The 19855-nt window shown below is 44.3% G+C and overlaps 2 protein-coding genes across 2 annotated transcripts; one reads left to right on the top strand and one right to left on the bottom strand.

Moving 5' to 3' along the window:
- Window positions 1-33: 33 nt before the first annotated feature.
- fsd2 (fibronectin type III and SPRY domain containing 2) lies at window positions 34-6584 on the bottom strand. The gene is made up of 13 exons (XM_084016794.1): window positions 6455-6584; window positions 5908-6176; window positions 5475-5570; window positions 4975-5208; window positions 4811-4833; window positions 4267-4388; window positions 3333-3497; window positions 3082-3216; window positions 2737-2890; window positions 1929-2062; window positions 1407-1539; window positions 1156-1332; window positions 34-356 (listed from the first exon to the last, which is right to left on the bottom strand). Exons 2-13 carry the CDS (start codon window positions 6163-6165, stop codon window positions 107-109), a joined length of 1881 nt encoding a protein of 626 aa, XP_083872920.1. The 5' UTR covers window positions 6166-6176; window positions 6455-6584; the 3' UTR covers window positions 34-106.
- Window positions 6585-7114: 530 nt separating this feature from the next.
- On the top strand, window positions 7115-18013 carry whamm (WASP homolog associated with actin, golgi membranes and microtubules). Its single transcript, XM_084016782.1, has 11 exons — window positions 7115-7844; window positions 9207-9380; window positions 9892-10042; window positions 10715-10884; window positions 12227-12428; window positions 13832-14016; window positions 14480-14566; window positions 14698-14793; window positions 15072-15477; window positions 15990-16132; window positions 16546-18013. Exons 1-11 carry the CDS (start codon window positions 7260-7262, stop codon window positions 16699-16701), a joined length of 2355 nt encoding a protein of 784 aa, XP_083872908.1. The 5' UTR covers window positions 7115-7259; the 3' UTR covers window positions 16702-18013.
- Window positions 18014-19855: the final 1842 nt, after the last annotated feature.

Raw genomic sequence — 19855 nt, 5'->3', positions numbered from 1 at the left:
TTGTATGAATGTGGGTATTCACAAAGGGGATTTTTTCCTTCAGAACTTTGGTAAGTAATAAAAACGGGTAATTATACTCCCAGCCTTACGTTTATTTGGTAAGGTGTCACTCGAATGTGTACTGAGGGGCTTCTATGCCATTGTGTACCGTAAGAGCTCCTGGGTTGTCCAGGCCAAAGCAGGCGTGGACATAATTTCGGAAGTGACAGTAGAAGGTGTGAAGGTGTTGTTCCAGATCCACGTTAAAAAAGGACAGAGTCCCCCTCTCGTAGTCCAGCGCCACTCCTATTCTCACTGGGTTCACTGTAATCCTCAGATCAGGACTCAAGCCATTGTGCAGAAACTCATATTTATGCCTGAAGGGAAAAGAAGGGGAAACATTATGACTGTGGGTTGTGCCAACAGCAGGACATCAAATGGCTGCGGATTAAAGAAAATGAGAAACGTTATTGTAGACCGAATCGCCAAGAAGATGCCAGCAACGGGAACCACATTGAGGCCTTGTGTGATTATGGCACACTGAATGATTTGGTAAATATATCACATTTCAACTATCCCATCTTGTTCCAAATAAAAGTTGCCATGGCAACAAGTACAACATAACAGATGTTAGACTGCAGGCTTCTCTACCTTCAATGGGCTTAGCGTCGCATGGAGCGGATGCACAATACTTTTTGCTGAGGAAAGGAACATTTCTGGTGGCTAAAAATAAAGTCTTGGCCCAGTTTTCCATGCACTGCAATAGTAATCCCTCTGAGGATCGGCATGCTAATTGTGGTATCAAGTCTGTAGATACTTGGTCAGTGTAGTCCTGTGAAAATCCTCCCCACTTATCACAACAAATGGGAACGACAAGTATATTTCATCACGTGACTGAGCGGAAAACCAAGGCTAATTTAACCTTTGTGTTTTTGCTGAAACAATGTTTAAAATGCATTGCAGGTTGTCTGACATTAATCTTTTGCAAAGATCTATGAGTGATGTATGTAGAAAAGTATTGAAGTATTAATGCTTCCCTCTGCCACAAACTGACATTGATGAAGATGACAAAATACAGAATGAACACGAAAGCACTATTCCTGCGCCAAAGAAATATTTTCAGCAACATTAAAGTTACCTGTAGCCACAGTGACGCTATTTTAACAGGTGGTTTACCTGGATGGAGTGAGAATGTGTCTCATACACCAGGAAGTGTTGTTGGCTCCGAGGTACGAGCTCCTCTCCGTGTCCTCGGATGCGACTCCGATCCTAAATTCCGTCTCATCGTCCACTTCAACTTCCCAGTAATGGCGGCCTCGCACCGGGATCAGATCCCCCAGGACAGCTACACATCTGTGCACACACACACACATTGTAAACATCTACACTAATCTGAGATGTTCCCATCTTCCCCTTGTATACTCCACCTGGTGAAAGTGTTGTCATCTAAGGCCATTGCGCTAATTGGCAGCTCCTCGTCTCCATAAAACACGGTGAAGCCGTCTTCAGAGATGGACATGCAGGGATGGGCGGTGTCCTCCAAGAGGTAGAAGAAGGTACCTGCACGGGTAAACAAGCATTAGTCATCATATGCATGGATAATAATAAGAATAATAATAATAATAATAATAATAGATTGAATTTGTAGTGCACCTTTCATTCAGTGAATCTCAGAGTGCTTCCAGTACAAGAAGAAAAATTAAGTATAAAAGCATAGGCATAAAAACATTGCATCATATCATAAATAGGTTTTCAGGCCTGGATGGAAACTAGGTGCATTTACTGAAATACCACACTTAAATACAATTTTGAGGCTTTTATGATTTATATTTCTACTCCAGTGCAATTATTTACCAGCTATATTTATTATGAATGCAGTACTTCTACTTGTAAAGAGTTATTTAGAGTTATCAAACACTTGTTCCAGGCTGATCATCGATGCCTCTCACCTGTTGTGGAGACGGTAATGACTTCACTCCTGTCGCTGGGCCCGCCGATGTTGACTGCTCTCACAGCGATGAGGTAACGGCGTCCCGTCTGCAGCTGGATCAGACTCTGACAGGTGGGCACGGCTATTACAGACCTGGAGGATTAACCAATGGGACGGCAGGCTGATATCATTTCCTTTTTTAAATCTGCTAAACGCACAACGGTGACATTTTTTTTGGATTGGCTTTATTTCCATACCAGAGTGTAAAGCCTTGAAATAACATGTTGTCTCATGATTTCTGAAATACTAGGTGGATAAATGGGGTGTTTAACTAAGAACTGTGATATTTTGAACCACAGACCCGTTCCATGTAATACAGTTTTGCCTCCTCTATGCAAAAACAAAAACTATTCAAATAAAAAGTTTCTGTTGCCTGAAGTGACCAGATGAAAAATAAAAATGACCCCAAATGTGGGGACGGGATAACAGTGCTGCAAGAGCTGAAGCTAAGAATAGATTTTTCTAGGACAGAGTGCGTCTTGATTCAGCAGCGCTATAACCACGGGACCTCAAAAAATCCCAGGCAAGCACTAACACAGGCCTGTTTATGGATGTATTGAAGCAAAAGCTTTATTAAAAGGACAGGCCAGTGAAGATGCATATCACGGGGGGGTTGCTGCATCCTCGAAGCTCTGCAAAATCCAGCAGAGCATTTAAGTTTTAACTGAGCTATTTTCAGTTTGTGCTTTTCCAAGGAAAGCACAATTTAACGGTGAGCTGTGTTGAATCTGTCAGCTGTAGGTGTGCGTTAATAACACGGCTCTTACTCTGTAATAGGGCTCTCTGTGCCATCAGTACGCATCTCGCTGAGCTCCACGGTGTAAGAGTCGACAGGGTTGGCGTTTCCCGACTCCCAGCGGATCAGAGCGGCCTCGGGACAGCTCGTACACTCCCTCCGCTTGATCACTGGAGGCGACGGCACTTAAGTGAGGGAGAGAGAGAGAGAAGGGAGTAACCATTTAGACATTATTCTTCCCCACATCAATCATGTGAGGCTGGAGTGATGAAAAATACTGAACCAAAGTGATTTCAGGGTACCATCCAGAGACAACAGGACAATTTCATCTGTCGTGTGACTCCTCATGTTGTTGTAGGAGAGCGACATTTATTACCTGTCATGTATAAGGCCTTCTCGCTGGCTGGGCTGATGCCTGTGGTGTTGGTAGCGGTCACCCAGAGTTCATACTGAGCATTGGGCAGGAGATCTGTCACGGTGCAGTGGGTCTCCTTCACTTTTACCTTGCTCACTGAAAGAAAAGACGGCACAGATTCCATCGAAGCATCTCCCTCAGAGAAACCGCCGTTCCAACAGTAGATGGTGTTATCATGCAGTGTGAATCTGCAGTGTCCCCCGGTGTTGTACCATGCGGTGCACAGGTGCTGTCTGCCGGCGTGTCCTCCAGCACCGGCCTGTAGTACAGCTCATAGGACTCCACCGTGTCGTCGGAGAACAAGCTCCAGCACACGCGCAGGGACGTCTGGGTGGCCGAGTTGGGCATCTGGGGGTTGATCACCGGGGCAGACGGAGCTGTTTTTAATATTGGACAAACATAATTAGGACAGTTTTATTATGGAGTCCTGGTTAAGATAACAGTATAGGAGCAGGTTTGCAACAAAAAAGGTGGTATGTTGTGATAGTTCCAGTTTAAGCTCAACACTGACACCCTTGGGCTTGTATTTATTATAATTCCTACCTGTAAAACAGTAATCATTTTGTTGAGCATTCAAAATATTACTCCTACTTCCAGCTGACTGTAGATTCAAACATGAAAGTGTAAAATAAACTGATATAAGCTCAATAGCTTTACTCTACGGTCGCTATTCTTGCTCTCATCTTCTGAATCACTTCTCAAGGTCAATGTCCCGACATTCACAATTCTGCTCTCATTTCTCACCAATAATCTTTCTGCTAGTGTTCCTCAGGTCAAATCAGCCCTTCGGTTTTTGTTCTTATTATTGTATTCTTGGGATTGTTATGCACCCCACCACTCAACTTCCCATCATATACCTGCTGGGTTTCAGACTAGACTCCATGTGGGCCTACGCTTGAGGAAAATGCTTCAAATCACCACAGTCTCTCAGTAAATATTAAAAAGGATCTTTGAATGGTCTTTAAAACACTAAATGTGTGCACCGTTCTCTCACAACCACCTCACTGCTCACTCCTCTATGTTTAATCATCAAACCTAAGGTGTCCAAGAGCACAATGTGAAGAGAAGAAACCACCTGTGTGCTGATCGGACAGTCATTGATGGAAGGATAGCAGTTGATCAAGGGGAACGGTTTGTAAATCAGACCTGGAACCACGTTGATGGAGTCCATCATGGTTCTGACATCTGACAGGTCAGCAAGTGGAGTGTTAAACTCAAGACGCGTAGACAACGTGAGGTCAACCTCCTCCTCGGCAAACTCCTCGATTCTGGTGAAGTACAACAAAAAAACACAAGCTCTGAATAAGAAGATTAAACATTTAGAGCTAAGCGGCTTGTTACATGCCATTCATTTGGATCACTCAAAATGTAGTTTGACGTGAAGAATCCACTTCCTAATTTATTTCTGGAATATTTTGTGGTCTTCTGCAGAGGATAGTTCTGCACAGAGCTAGTCAGTGGACCTTGAGTAAAAACTATTATGACAAACTACTTTTTCCAAAGATAAGAATCTACTTTCATGCTCAAAATGTATCTACATGTTTCCAAAAATGTATCTACATTTTTGGAAACAAAAAGGTTAAAAAAAACACACCTTAGACACAAAATTAGCCCCTCATGGTTAGTCTGTTGAAATCCCACAGCAGGTGACACACCGTGATGCATACTCACTGGGCAGCTTCATAATTACCTTTTAATGGTGGGCATAACTGTCTGTTAATAAAGGTCACAGGAGGCAAAAAGTAAATACATGTAGTATTATTTCATATCCATGATCACATTAGCCATGTATTTTGTAACTGGGAGCTACTTTCTTGTCATGTTTAAGGCTGTGATCACAAGCAGCTGGGACACCTTGAGGAAAAGCCTCTTGTCTTGGCTGCGGTGGACCTCCTGGGCCGTCTCGATGAGCTCCTTGGAGGCGTCCATGGCCTGACCGAAAGTCAGCAGCTGCTTGTACAGGGCCTCCAGCTTGCCTTTCTTCTCCTCCTCCAGGCCGGCCGCCCTCTCGTCATATCGCTGGGACAACGTCTGCAGCACGTCGTTGTAGTGCTGCTCCAGGTGCTGCTCCTGACGGCCAAAATTCTCCTGCGTTGACATTAATATGCTCATAGTTAGAGGTTTACACACGTGGGATGCATTTAACAAAATAAGGAAAGAAAACAAAAATGAGAAGAGGATGGCGGATGAATCAAATGGATATGTTTGACTCTTGAGTGCAGGCCGTTCAGGACACACATGGATTTACACAACTGAAATTTGACATCTTCAACTTTTTTTTCTGTTTAGAATAAAAAAAGAAGTATTCCCAAAACGGCTCCAGAGACATACAATTATAAATCGATGTCATTTACCTCGACAGTGAGAAAGATTTCCTCCAGATGACTTGCAAAGTTTTCCATCTCAGCGACCTTCCCTTGCAAGCGAGTCCTGATTGTGACGGTCTCACTCTGAAAACAAATGAAAGTCAAACATCTTCTTTTAATTCAAACCAGTAACATCAACCATGTTTCAGCCAGATGTCAGGACTTTCTGCTCATGTCTGTGGCTTAGTATAAAAAATCAAATCAAATAAAACAGCTATCATTTGGACAGCTCCATCCTCTCTGTGTTGTATCTAAATGGTTTAATGGTCTGTTTCCTTCACTATTTTCTATGAGGGCTGGTTCTGTATTTATGCCAATATCAAGACCATCTAAATCCCAAGACACCATAGTGGTTGAAGAGGTCCAACAAAAGCACAAAATGTTTCATTCATGCATCATGGGCTGAGTTAGAGTCCCCCACCTCAGTTTCCCTCTCTGTAAACACATCCTCCTCATCAAATCCATCTTGTGCCCCGGTGGGGGACGGAAGGCTGTCCTCGCAGGGTTCAAAACGAAGGGACTCGTTGGTGCCGACGGAAAATCTCTGGAAGGTGGAAACTCCACGGGTCGGCCTCCCTCCTCCTTCTGCCATGGTGGTCGAGTCCCTGCTTAACTGCTGGTGCTCAGCTTCCTCTGCAATCACATCCAGTCTGCCTCCTCTTATCTCATACAAGTCCATGAGGAGAGGGACTGCTGGAGGTTTACAATCCATTTAGAATTCAGGTTTCTGATAAAAGTGCAATTTACTTCAGCTTTTCATGCTCTTAACTTAATCAAACCACAGATCAACAACATTTTAGCATTCTAAAAATCCAGCAATATTATAGATGTATTAATAAATATATACAAACAGAATGAAGAGAATGAGATCCCATAACCCTCTTCATACTTGATCCAAGCAACCTGACTGTGCAGAACAATCTGTACCTAAATATCAAACGTAAATGAGCAGCTGATCGCATATTTACCTGGATATTTCAGCAAAGCTGTCTGTTCTAAACAGCCATTCCATGCCAAAAGTGGTGTCCGACTGCTGTAAGCAGTCAAGCCCTCACCCGGCAGCTGGGACGGAAATAGATGGGGCTCGGATTTCTCAGATGTCACAGGAATGGCAAACACCCATACACAAATACAGTTATTTATTGGATAAAATGTATAACTTACATTAATTATACGCCTCAGTTTGTTAAAACTGTAAAACTTGAAATCAGTTCCAGAGTCTGTGTATTGCTATTAGGAGGTGGAATTCCCCTTACATGTGATTTAAAAGGTCAACGTTCAACGCAATCCTGGGGACATTATGGTGCCTTCACGGATCCTCGTAAACTCCCCAATGATGTCATTCAAACGCTTGTAATCATCAGAAATATCGAAAATTAAGATCTCCTTCTCTTTCAGTTCATCGGTGATCGACCACCGGCTGCCATGTTTTCCGTAACTGTTGTTTTGAAGATAGAAATCAACCTTTTTTTTTCGCGAAACGGAAGATAACTGGGGTGAAATTGCGTGAGCTCAATGATAGAAGTTGTTGTTCTAATTCATTTTCAACTAAAGTATCGTAAAACTATACGGCTTACATTTTATTCGACATTCTAAACACTTATCATCAGTAAATGTAACAACAACACTAGTTTAACCGTTGACGTTGGGCTTCTCTGATATTTCCGGATATGTCTGAGGTCCTTGAATGGGGCCCTACGTCACGCAAATGGCCGACGTTGTAAACAGAGACAGCAGCTTCTCTGGGGCCAAAGTGAAACATTTCGGTTAAAGATGAGCAACATAGAGATAGAGCGGCTGGACAGCCTGGAGGGCTGGGTGGCCGTGAAAAGCAACATCTTCGAAGAGGCCGACACGTTCAAGCTCGGCTTCATCGTCCAGTGGAACGTCATCGAGAGTAAGTTCGCCGTCACTTGCCACAACCGGACGCTACAGCGACAGAAGCGCAAAGCCGAAGTTGTCGGCGACCCGCAGGTGAGCTGGGCTGGACTCTTCTCCGTCAGCGACCTGAAACACGTCCACCAGCAGTTCGCGTGCGTGGCGGACATCTTGGTGACCTGCTTCCCGGACTTGTCGCGGTTCGAAGACGGCAACATCTGGGACTTGCTCTTCCTGAATCGGAGGTCGGGTCCCGGAGACGACGACGACGGGGAGGAGGAGAGGGACTTTGACACGCCGTGTCGCCAACTGGAGAAGTACTTCAGCGCGGCCATCGACATCTGCGGACGGAAAATCGTGCTCGACACGCTGTTCGCGCAGGATGAGCGCGGCGTCGAGGAGTACTTTGAGAACCTCCAGGAGTTCAAGAGGAAGACCATGCAGGAGGAGATGGCCAGGGCGAAGGGGCGCGTGCGTCAGGTGAGAGAGTGTGTGGGTGTGTGAGAGAGACCATCAGATGGACGCAGGTGTTCACATCCGGGTCACAGCATTCACACTGTGTGTAAACACTCCAGTTTCTAAGGGACACCTAGCAGTAATAACAGTATAAAGATAATACAGTTCAGTTTTTAGAGCTGTTGATTCAACTTTATTGTCATTTTTGGGGTAACAACTGTGGTGACCACACTTATATCACATGTATCAGTGAGGTTAGGCTAAATATCAGACACCTCTTAGTGCAACACAATACAATATTGACTTAAGATAAAGATCAAGACAAGAGAAAATTTATTGCAGGGCTGTTGTATTAGACTGTAATGGTTTTGTAGGTGCATTTACCACACATTGTACTGTAGAATTATGTCTGGATTATGTTATCATCCGCACCTCCTGTGTGCATCCCGGCCTAAACCCTGAGGGACAAACAGAAGAAGTCTCAGAATCAGTCTTTTGATGCACTTAAAAAAATACATGTGGTACCAGCCAGTATTTTCAGAAGCAACTTCACTTTGAGTGAAAGATAAAGAATGATAGATTTAGCAAAAAGCTTGAAAAAAACCTCTGTAGCAGGAGTAGCACCACACACAGTGGTGTCACAAGTCCGCTATTACACCACAAACCTGTTGTTTGCTTGTTGCTTGAAGTCAGCAGAACTGATGTTTGTTTTTGTCTGTGATTGTTTCCACCTTTGACACAGATTTGTACAAAGAAACGGATCTTGACCCCCCCATTTGCTTGTTTTACAGTGTAAAAGCCCCCACCTTTAAATATGAGATCCCACCGGAGGGACATAGAGTGTAAATGTCATCGCTACACCTCTACAATGTGGTGGTGATGTGATACTTAGTCACAATGTTACTGGACATATTTGAGGTCATCATTTTGTGGTGTTATTATATTTCCTCTGCTTATATTGTTACCTTCAAATACATCATGACGACAGGGAATCAGTTCTGCATCTTTGATATGATGGAAATTACGTGACATAGAAAAAGTCACGTTTTTTCCGAGCCCAAACGCCATGCCACTTCCTCCCTGTCCGTTCAGACCTACATCAACTTGCCTCACATCCCCCCCCCCCCCTGTTATTGAGCAAGCTGACCTCAGTGCACTCACAAGGTCTGGGGTCTAAATGTGTCATCACTTCAGCATATTCAAGGCCACAAATCTGTTTGACATCCACGTTGAGTGTCGAACCAAACACTCAACCTGCGGCTTCACTGGACAACCTTTTAGCCCACCAGGTTATGAACGTGTATTCTTAAAGGACTCGTGTCATCGGTGCGTACGGAAAGTCGTGCAGCTCCGAATGCACCCGGGTGACGGTGTTTGTGTCTTCAGCTGCTGCAGAGTCACGGAAGTGCAGACCGAATGGTCGCGCTGCTGGACATCTACGAGGAGGAGGACGAGGTCTACCAGGACCTGGTAACCGTGGCCACCACCTTCTTCCAGTACCTGCTGCAGCCTTTCAGGGACATGAGAGAGCTGGCCTGCCTCTACAAGATGGAGATCCTGGTAAGACATGCACTATGCACTTTAGGATGTGGTGAATTATTATATATACAGGATGCAGAATGCATGCACCTGGAATTCAAACATTTAACAGGAAGCCAGTGCTAGCAGGATTATATGCTGTTCTCCCACTGTTAGTGTCCACTAACTTGCAGCCTTCTTTGTGAGTAAAAATACAATATTTCTATGTACTGTGTTTCATTCAGTGATCACTAGAGGTTCCCTTTCAGTCTGTTTAATTTTAGCTGCAGAGCGTCATACAGCACTAATGGCAGGATCGGCCTGCGTCATCTCTCCAACCCTCCATAGTGGTCTAGACACAGTCGCTGGTGGAGTGATTGAAACAATCCGATATTTTTATGTCTCATCCGAGCAAAATGGGAGGTCAAAATGGATTTTCAAACTTTGACTAAAAGCTGAATCTTTAATGCATGTGGGTTACGTATCTGGAAGAAGTCTGCATTAGATCACAGCGGGTCAAGATGTCCACTGTTTTGTTTTGTGTCCACTGCAGAAGACTTTGGAGTTTGAGGACTTGGGTCCTAAGAGAATTGCAGCTCTGGAGAAGGAGGCGGAGGAGTGGAGAACGAAAGCAGAAGACGCTGTCGCCTCAATTCAGGACATTACTGTCACCTACTTTGCACAGACTTCGAAGGCTCTGGCAGGTATAAGATGCTGTGTTTATTTCACTTATTTGCGTATGGATGAATGAATGATAATCTCTCAGCACATATGAGATTAAGTTTCATTGCAGCTGCAGACAAACAACATATTTATCATACATCTCATACAATATTCAAATCCACACAATATAATAATTTTACTCAAATAATGACATAAAGGAAAATAATAACAAAATTCCAATCAAGCATTTCAAAGTTTTGTTGGAAGGGAATAGAAGTGGATTAAAAAGGATACTGCAGCCTTTACTTGATCTAAGTTGGATAAGAATTGAATCTGTTTGGCAGCCATCTTTCATGTGGGCAGTTTGTGGATTTTCCACCTTGATCTGAGGGAAGACGGATCATGATTCATGAAGCAAACCTTTTCTACCGATACACTAGTTACACAATCTATACTGCTGCTAATTGTTGTTTAATTAAAGTTACACATGTATGCCTCTCTGCTGGAGGTTTGTTGTTGTGGGAAAAACAATTAGGGATTAGGGAATTCCCTATGTTAGGGAATGCAGATTATAAAACTCACATACCAGTATTTCATGACCCCTGACATTCACCTCAACTTGATTCCATCTAACTCTGTAAAAGTATCCGTGGCTATTTTTCAATATGTATGTTTTAATATGTATGTGCTTTTGTGTGATGCTGCCCTCTCAGGTATGTCGAAGCAGATGGAGGAGGATAAGTGTCGTTTTGGAGCCGCTGCCTGGGCGTCCGCTGCTCCCAGACTGGAGAAGCTGCGCTTCCTTTTGGCCAAAGAGACCCTGCAGCACATGAGAGCTACAGAGATGTGCCTTAACTGCAAGAAAACCAGCATCAGAGAAAGGGTGTGTCTTCTTTTTTCTCTCTTTAGAAATCATCAAGTTATTAACATGAACCACGACCTTTCTAGCGGTTGTATAATTAGTTGGCACATTCCATAACGGTGTATTGGACTCTCAACACAGTTGTACGGCTTTGGTTTCTTTCCGTGCATTTTTATGTGCAGTTCCAAGACTGACACTGCTTTTGTAGTGGTTGTGAGTCTGTAGAAATGTGACACGGTAAATCTTTCACTTGGTATTCCAGTCTGATGTGAAAATCGGACCGCTATAGCCGTTTGATCTATTTATAAAGCCTCTGTGAAAACACAGAGAATCCCCTCGATGCACCCCTAAAACCTGCATGCATGAATAAGTGAGTGGGCCTGTTTCTGTATACATAGTCTAAACGTGCCAGTTACTATACTATGGGGGGGGGGGGATCACAGTATTTTGTGTAAAGTGCAGCTGCAGGCTGTCGTGCTGTGCATTTGAGCTTTTTTGGAAAAGAACAGAGAACACCTTAAGCACACTCACCTTCACGTGGCTGCATTATTCATCCCATTAAAGTCTTTAAAAATCAGGATGCTGGCGGTATCCGTCTGCCGCTGTGAAATCAACGTGAGCCCATACAGAGACAGCTGGGCGTCAGCGTCAGAAATGAGAGCAGAAAGCTACACCTACGCAGATTCTTGCGCCGGTGGCAACGTACCTCTGTGACTCTTTTGAGTGTGTTGGTGTGCCTGCAGATGTCACAGCATGACGCAGCAGCGTGTGCGTGCGTGCGTGTGTGTGATAAAATCAATACAGTGCGATTGTCATATCCTGACAGTTTGTGTGTTTAAATTTGACATAATAAAGCACTGAAGGGCATTAACATGCTTTGAATGTATTATAATATATATTAGATACATTCTTTTCATTATGCAGGTTTAAGTTTGACCGCTGACAAGAATCGGTTTTAAAAAAAAAATAGTTCCTGCTTGTAATTGCCTCAGTATCTCTGTGGGAGTTCAGTGTTTCAAGTCTCTGCAAGTTGAAGTTAATGGCATACTGTAATGAATGGAAACCAGCAGCTCTCTCAATCAAAATGTGTGGTATTCTTTCTTTTTTTAAGATTTTTTATTCGCAGTGGATAGACAGGAAAGACAGGAGAGAGAGGGGGGTGTGACATGCAGCAAAGAGCTCCAGCCGGGATTCGAACCGGGGTCGGCTGCGTATGCGTACGTGTGTACATGGCGTGCGTTCTAACCACTCCGCCACCTGCGCGCTATTCTTTAGAAGATGGTCAGCCATTAGAACGCACTTAATAGGCTGTAACATGCGAACAAATATGACTTTTTGACGTGTTTCTGTCGTTGTGATGCAGTTGAGCAGCCTGTCTGGCAAAGTCAAGAGCCACAGAACTGATTCCAGGTCTGAGGACGGCCAGCAGCAGGACACAGTGGACCAGCTGGAGATGATATTCTACGAGACCCAACTGGAACTGTACGACACCAAGTTTGAGATCCTGAAGAATGAGGAGCAGCTGCTGGTGGCTCAGATAGACACGCTGCGACGGCAGATTAAAGGTGGACACACACGCATGACACGTAGCAGTGTGTGTGTGTGTGTGTGTGTGTGTGTGTGTGTGTGTGTGTGTGTGTGTGTGTGTGTGTGTGTGTGTGTGTGTGTGTGTGTGTGTGTGTGTGTGTGTGTGTGTGTGTGTGTGTGTGTGTGTGTGTGTGTGTGTGTGAGCAGGAAGTCCGTGTGCCACTTCCTTTTGAGAAAAAAATCGAATCGCTGCGAAAGACGGCGACGTCCTTCTGCAGTTCACTTTGAAGCAATCGCGCAACATTGATTCAAAGATGCATGAAGCCCTCTGTGTTCAATAACACTCTCCCTTTTCAGAAAGCATAATACCAGAAGCTTTAAGTACAAAACGATGTAGCAATCCAAAGAGAAAAGGCTCAAGGGTTCGCCTCGCGCTGTCAAAGTGTCATCGGAATCTAAAGGTCCTCACACAAATGGCTGTCGCCTTAAAACCATATTTATTTAAATGAATGCACTGATATGGTGAGTGAGTGCCAAAATATTAACTTTTGACCAAGTTTAAATACCCTGTCATTTATTCTAGCTTCCTTTAAAGGGGCAGTTCCCTTTTTCACTCTAATACTAAAGAACCCTGTTTTCCTTTTTCAGCTTCAAATTGGCGAACTAGCCCTTTAAACATGGTTTCATGTGTCATTTCTGAACGGCATCTCTCACGTTGCCTTTCAGATAGAACGCGACAGTTACCTCCGAGTTGAGTCGACACCCTTCTGACACAGTTCTAGTTATAAATGACAGGTTACACAACATTACATTATGATACACAAGGCTTTACTTTGGGATTTTTTTGCATATGAATATTTCCCTAATTGCTCCTCGTGGGACGTGTGATGTTTGCTTCAAAAGGGGTGTGAATGTACATGCTGTGCGTCTGTGTTTGTTGCCTTGGCTGGTTCCAGGTTTGTTGTCCCAACTCCAAAGCAGGAAGCTGTCATCTAGCCATCGCCGCTCAGTAAAGAAAGCGGGAGGACAAAAGATACATTTACAAAAGAGTTCAGCGTTTATACTGTAAACAAAACTCATGGGAGGGCAAGGATTTTCTAATGCGCTTGTTGGAATATTGAAATGATTTGATTCAAACGTCCTACTCACATAACCGACGCAGCATAATATACAGATCTTTCTGATTATGCAAGTATATTCACTAAAAACAGCTGAACTAGTCAAATTACATGAATAATTCCAATTTAGATGGAGCCACCACAACTATATGCTGGTAGTTTACATGCATGGTTGAAGTAAACCAGTACGTGAAGCCTCATGTCATCTCTTTTGAATACAGAATGGAGAGTGAGGGCGTAGCCAGTGCACGTGTTTGAATTGATGTAGCACCTTTTAACAACGGGTAACGCCTGCGTGTTGACTGATTGGATTTGTGTTGTAGAGCTGAGGGAGGAGGTGGTGTACTATGATGTGTGTGAGGATCCAGAGGAGCTGCAGAGCCTGGTCCACCCCGGTATTCAACAACGCGACCCTCCAGCTGTCAGTCAGCTCCGAAGACGCCTACAGACCTTGGAGACCAAGAGAGGCAGCATCTGTGCCCGACGAGCTTATCTTCGCAACAAGAAGGTGTGGGACAGGTCCATCGGCGTTCTCTGCCCCGTTAGAATACCATTTTTGTCCTTTTCCTTCTTTCTTTTTTTTAATGCTACTGCTTTACTTTTAGCTGACAGAGTAATTAAGGCACAGTTGGGGTGTTTTGGCATTTTCTCCTGTTTCTGGCTGCACGTTCATTTGTCTGATTGGAAAAAAATGTATTGCTCACAACAAAGTGGAACAATCCCCTGTTTAGAGGCTTTCACAAAGTACTTACTGTAATCCACAGGCATTGTTATTTAACAGTGCAGTAAAAAAGAGGAAACATTGTGAAATCTCTCCTAATTAACATTAATTTGCCTCTCGCATTTTCTGAACTTTGAATGACATATTTGCTCAAACACTAGTATTTTTATGTATTTTTATTATGGATGCACGATACCTAAATCAACCGGATACTCCTGAATAGCTGTGAAGTATTAATGTTTGTGCTCAGGATCAGTGCATGGAGGCCAACGAGCAGAAGCACCTGATTGCCAAGCAGAGCTCCGTACTCTTCAACCAGCATCATCAGGTCAACCTGGTACGTCACCACAGCAACGAGTCAACACACAGAAAGGCTCCCAACACCGGGCAGAAGCTGCAGATGAAGCCGGATGCGGTTAGTTCTCTAAGTCTTTAACACCTCTCGCTGTTCCACTCTGTTGTCTGCAGAAACGGGAGCAGAGGAAAGAGGAGGAGCAGAGGAGGAAACAATGGGTGGACCAGGAGCGAGAGAAGACTCTGAGCAGATTACGATCCTTCAGAGAGGTCAGACTCTCTCATTGTTCAGAGGCTCCCGCTTCATACACGCTTGATCCCATAATTCACCTCAAAATTAAAATTCAGTTATTAACTCCTGGATCCCAGACTGCCCTAGTAGACGGGTTGTTATGGCACATGCCACATAACTGCAACGTTCCCCGCCTCAGTCCCAGCTGGGTGTACATTTTAGACCTATTTAAGTCAAATGAACATTAGACTGTGTCGGTGTGGAACATTGTTATTTCTGAAAGCATTTTCCCCACTCTTCTGCCATCCGTTTCAAGATGCGACAGGGCCAGTTCATCCTGAAGACTCCTCAGTCCAGGATGTCTCCTTCAGAAGTGCAGTGTCCCTCCCAGCCGCTGTCCATCATCAGCCTCGGCCCCTCTGAAGGACCGCCGCCCGTCCGTCCCGCACCCAGACGCACTAAAACGCCCAAGAAACGGCAGCCGAAAGACATCCCCGTCCAGATCTACTCTGCACCGCCACCTCCAACAGCAACCTGTCCTACTGCACCTCCGCCTCCACCTCCTCCTCCTCCCCCACCACCTCCCCCTCCCCCACCGCTGCCCCCTGCCATACCTCCTCGACATGTCCAAGCGTCGCCTCCCTCTGAAGACACACCGATGCCTCTCAGTGAAAAAGAGGACCCTCCTTTTCCAGCAAAGAACATGCTTAAACAAAATATAGGTGAAATACATCATACAGTAGAATTCTGCTTTTTATGTGTCGGAAATAAATGGACATCAAAATGTTTTTAGCAAATCCTCCTGGAGGATTTGCTAAAAACATTTTGATGTCCATTTATTGTAAAATTACAGATGTATGTGTGTTTGTCAGACTGCAGGGGAGAAGTGTGCGTGTGTGTGCGTGTGTGTGCGTGTGTGTCTGTACACAGTGTTCTGTCCTAAATTCCCCAACTTCCCCCACGAGGCCAGACGAGGCATTTTACCTCAGTTGTGGTCCTGCTGATGCCGTCGCTCCAGGGAGACTGTAATGTCCAACACTGCTTCATATTTTCTGAGCTCTTGCGAAAGAGGAATCCGTTTGTAAAAATGTCTCGTGGAAAGTCGGTGCATTCCGCTTTCATACAGTCAACGCGTTTCGATGCTTCCATCTGTAAAAGCACCGACGATGCATTCAGTGTTTTCTAGCGCTTCTCCCATCATTGTCTGATTTCTCTTTTCGCCGTATTACCGCAGGAACAATGGATGAGGTGTTGGCCTCATTGCAACGTGGACAGATTCAGCTTCGGAAGGTCCCTGCACTCAGGACAGCGTCCCCTGGTGGAGACCAGAGGGGCACCCTGATGTCTGCCATCCGACAGGGAGTCACCCTGAAAAAGGTGAGATGTTGTACACAACACGCCACAGCCTACAATAGCTAGACTTATTAATGGGGCCAATATATTGACGGATATCAGCACATTGCAGATGTTATTATATCTGTTTATAGTGTATTTCAGTGCAGAAATGGTGTAATTTAGACACAGTCTGAGAGCACGGGCAAGTTGGTGCTTCAACTGTGAAGACTCACATAGAAGTAATAACATTAATAATGGCTGTATTCCATTTAGCTACTTCAGTTTCAGGGTCCTTGTATTGTGCCGTCTCAGTGTCGTGGCTCCCTGGAACGCCAACATGGAGCAGAGCCCTCGTTAAATGTTATGCACCTGTGTCACAACATCTGATGTGGGGGAAAAAAAATGTACATTAAGTGATGAAAATAGTTATTAAATGGACTCTTGTCGTGCTGCAGATGGTTCCTGCGTGTTCAGACGTGGCGAGCGGCGGCGACAACGATCTGGAGCGGAGCATCAAAGCCGCCATGATGAGGATGAAGAAGGTGGCAGCTGATTCCGACGAGGACGACAGAGGAGACGAAGAGACACACAGCACAGAGTGGGACAGCTGAGCACACACACACACACACACACACACACACTGCTCTCTCACATTATCCCCGCTCTGCTTTCTTCACGGCTCTGAGACGCAGTTTAAGTTGCTACCATTACGCTACTTCTCAGTTCAACTTTGCAGTTTTGAAAATGGCCCTGAGATGTCGTAATACATCCGAGTCCAACCAAGCAGGTGGAAGTTATTTAGTCTCCTTGAGAGGTTTTTGCAGAAATCCTAAAAAACAGACGGGAAATTGCGCTTCAACACTCATTAAGAAGAAAAGCCAAGCAGTAGTGCTGTCGTGCAGCGTGTAAATGATTACATTTCTCCCAGCTCGCCTTTTGAAGGCCTTTAGAGAGACAGTCACACAGCAGGGGAAGCCTGTGCTGCAGGCAGACGACCACACTACACAACTCCACCGTCACAAAACACAACATTTTTAGCCACATCGTGTAAACTCGGCTGACTTGTGTCATTTTGAATGTAATTTAACAAAGGAAGAGTTATGCCCTGAGGTGCAGCAGTGTTAATGATTTACAGCCTACATGTCTGAAGTCTATATCATGGTTTGTATTACATGTTTGATGCACTGTTTTTCTGTCTGTCAGATATGGATTTAGCTTGTATTTATAAATGATCTGTTTCTTCTTCTATGATGCCATAACAAATTCCCTTTTTAATTATGGAATTAATCCTTAATGTACACAGCTCTGTCTCTAGTCATTAAAGTTAGCAGATTGTTGTTGATGGTTCGGGGCAAACTTTGTACTGCCGACCTTTAAACCTGTGACAGAGAGCACTTACCTGAGAAGACGAGGCTGTGTGGCAAACCGCAGTGAACGGGTTTTGCAGACGAAATGATTCTTTAGAGATGTGAAACCTGTTCTGGCGTGTTGGCAGACGAGCGGACGACAGCTGAAACACACTTGTACTGCCGTGTTTTAATAATAAATGAAGACGGTTGGATCGTAAACACGGAGTGTTGGTGTTTTTCTGTCGGCCTGAGGTCTGTTCGTGTGGATTGCTCACAGTGTTCCCTGATCTCCGCGGGTTCCAGATGAAACGCCCCGTTCTTGAAATGAGTCCCATCATCTGAAGACCCGTGCTGGTGAACCGCCGGTGTGTGGTTTGTCAGATTTGTCGCCCACCTGATGATGATGATGATGATGATGATGATGAATCATATATTGTGATAGCCATCCCAGCAGCCTCTCATACATCTCCCGTCCAGCGACGGAACAGCCAGTTGGCATCGGGTTTATTCAGCTCTGTGTACTTAGAGAGCAGCTGCTAGTAGAGTTAGTTATGGCTGCTCTTCTAGATTATCATCTTGTTTTTCGTGTGTGTGTGTGTGTGTGTGTGTGTGTGTGTGTGTGTGTGTGTGTGTGTGTGTGTGTGTGTGTGTGTGTGTGTGTGTGTGTGAAAACGATATTCATTATATATGATCCAGATGATGCACCTTGGGGAAGACACACACACACGGCACAGGTATTTAGAGGAAATCCACCGATTGAGCGTCAACATGACATTCCTCAGCCTGTTACCATGGCAACAGGAAGTCTCGGCGGTAGTGGCCTGCAGTGCCATCTCTCTCCGTCGCATGCACAGAGCAGCACAGTTTCTTAATGATGTTTCACCAACTCACCCACTCATCACCAGTCACACAACGAGCCCAGTGATGAGCAGCCGAGATGCTGCTGGATGATGATGATGATGATGATGATGATGATGATGCTGCACCGCTGCTTTCTGGATCGACTTGAGTGTGACTGACCACAGTAAGACACAACATCTGATAGATAACAACACAGCAACACCAACAGATCTGTGACCATGAAAGTGGTGGAGCAAGAGACTTTGCCATCCAAGATCCAGAACCTGCAGTAACATTATTTTGTGTTAAGCCCAAAAAAAGAAAAAAAAGGGATATTCACAGATAGTTTTGTCCATAAAATTCCACAACATAGAGAAAAATGCTGGTCACAATCTCCCAAATTGACAACAAATCTTTGGCTTTTTTGCTTGAAAAGTAACTCAATATGATAATTTCAAACATCAAAATTCACCAAAGTTGATTGACTAATAATGAATCCGACACAAAGTGTTTCAGCTCCAGCATTCGTTCTCAGAAAGCATTCAGAGCTCGACCCAGAAAATGTCCTCAAAATGAATCAACAATTCTGACAATCAACCAGTTGTTTAAATCATAAAGCAAAAATGCCTCCCCGTTCTGTGGCTCCAGCTTTTCAGTTGTAGACATCGGCTCCTTTTCTGTTTTAATATCAGTAATTTAATATTTGGATTCTGCACTGCTGAAGAAGCCTTTTCAATACTCCGAGATGTATTACTCTCGATATACATTGTTCATTTAAAGAACATTATTTTTAAGCGACTACAAGATGAATGAACGGGGGAAATAATACTTAGCTGCAGTCCAACAAAAGTCGATTGTCCACCAACTGACACCACTGGTCAATTAAGTGATAATTTCAGCCCTAAATTGGTGTTTATTCTGCATATTGATTACTCTTCCTCCCAGATGCACCTGAAGGTGAAAAAAAACCAATTAGACTCTCAGAGAGATCATCATCCAAAAGTCTCGTTGACTGAGAAAGATGACCCACTCTCTAGTGTAATTAAAAGATTAATTGGTTGCCCTGCATCAATATCACCGTTTTCATTATTCACCAAAAAAAAGAAAAGAAAAATAAAACACAGGAGTGAGTGGGATTAAGTTGCCATGGCAACATGTCCTCGGATCCATCGCTGTAGTTATTTCCTCGGTGCTGCGATTGCGTTGGAGTTTAAGGGTTTTTCCATCCCTCAAGAAGCTCATATCTGCTTTATTTGCTCTAATCTCAGGAACAAATGTATACGAGTCACTGATTGATGCGATTGAATCCCACTCGTTTTTGCTTTGGTTATGTGCGTCTCTATTCAGATTACAGCTATATTTAGTGCTGTGTAAATCAGAGAAAAAGACGTGCGGCGGCGGGGCTTCTTACTCGAACCTCGACGGGATGCAGCTCTTGCTCTGTAGATTCATTCCAGCTCCTTCTCTGAGCTCCTCATCCAGGGAAAGAAATGCCTCCAGACTCGATACACGTAAGCGTATTTGTAGGCTTTAACAACACAGAACCCACAATACTGAATTACGACTAAATGGGGAT

Source organism: Eutrigla gurnardus, assembly GCF_963514095.1.
Source record: "Eutrigla gurnardus genome assembly, chromosome: 1".
NCBI lineage: Eukaryota > Metazoa > Chordata > Actinopteri > Perciformes > Triglidae > Eutrigla > Eutrigla gurnardus.
This window is presented reverse-complemented; position numbering and strand designations above follow the sequence as displayed.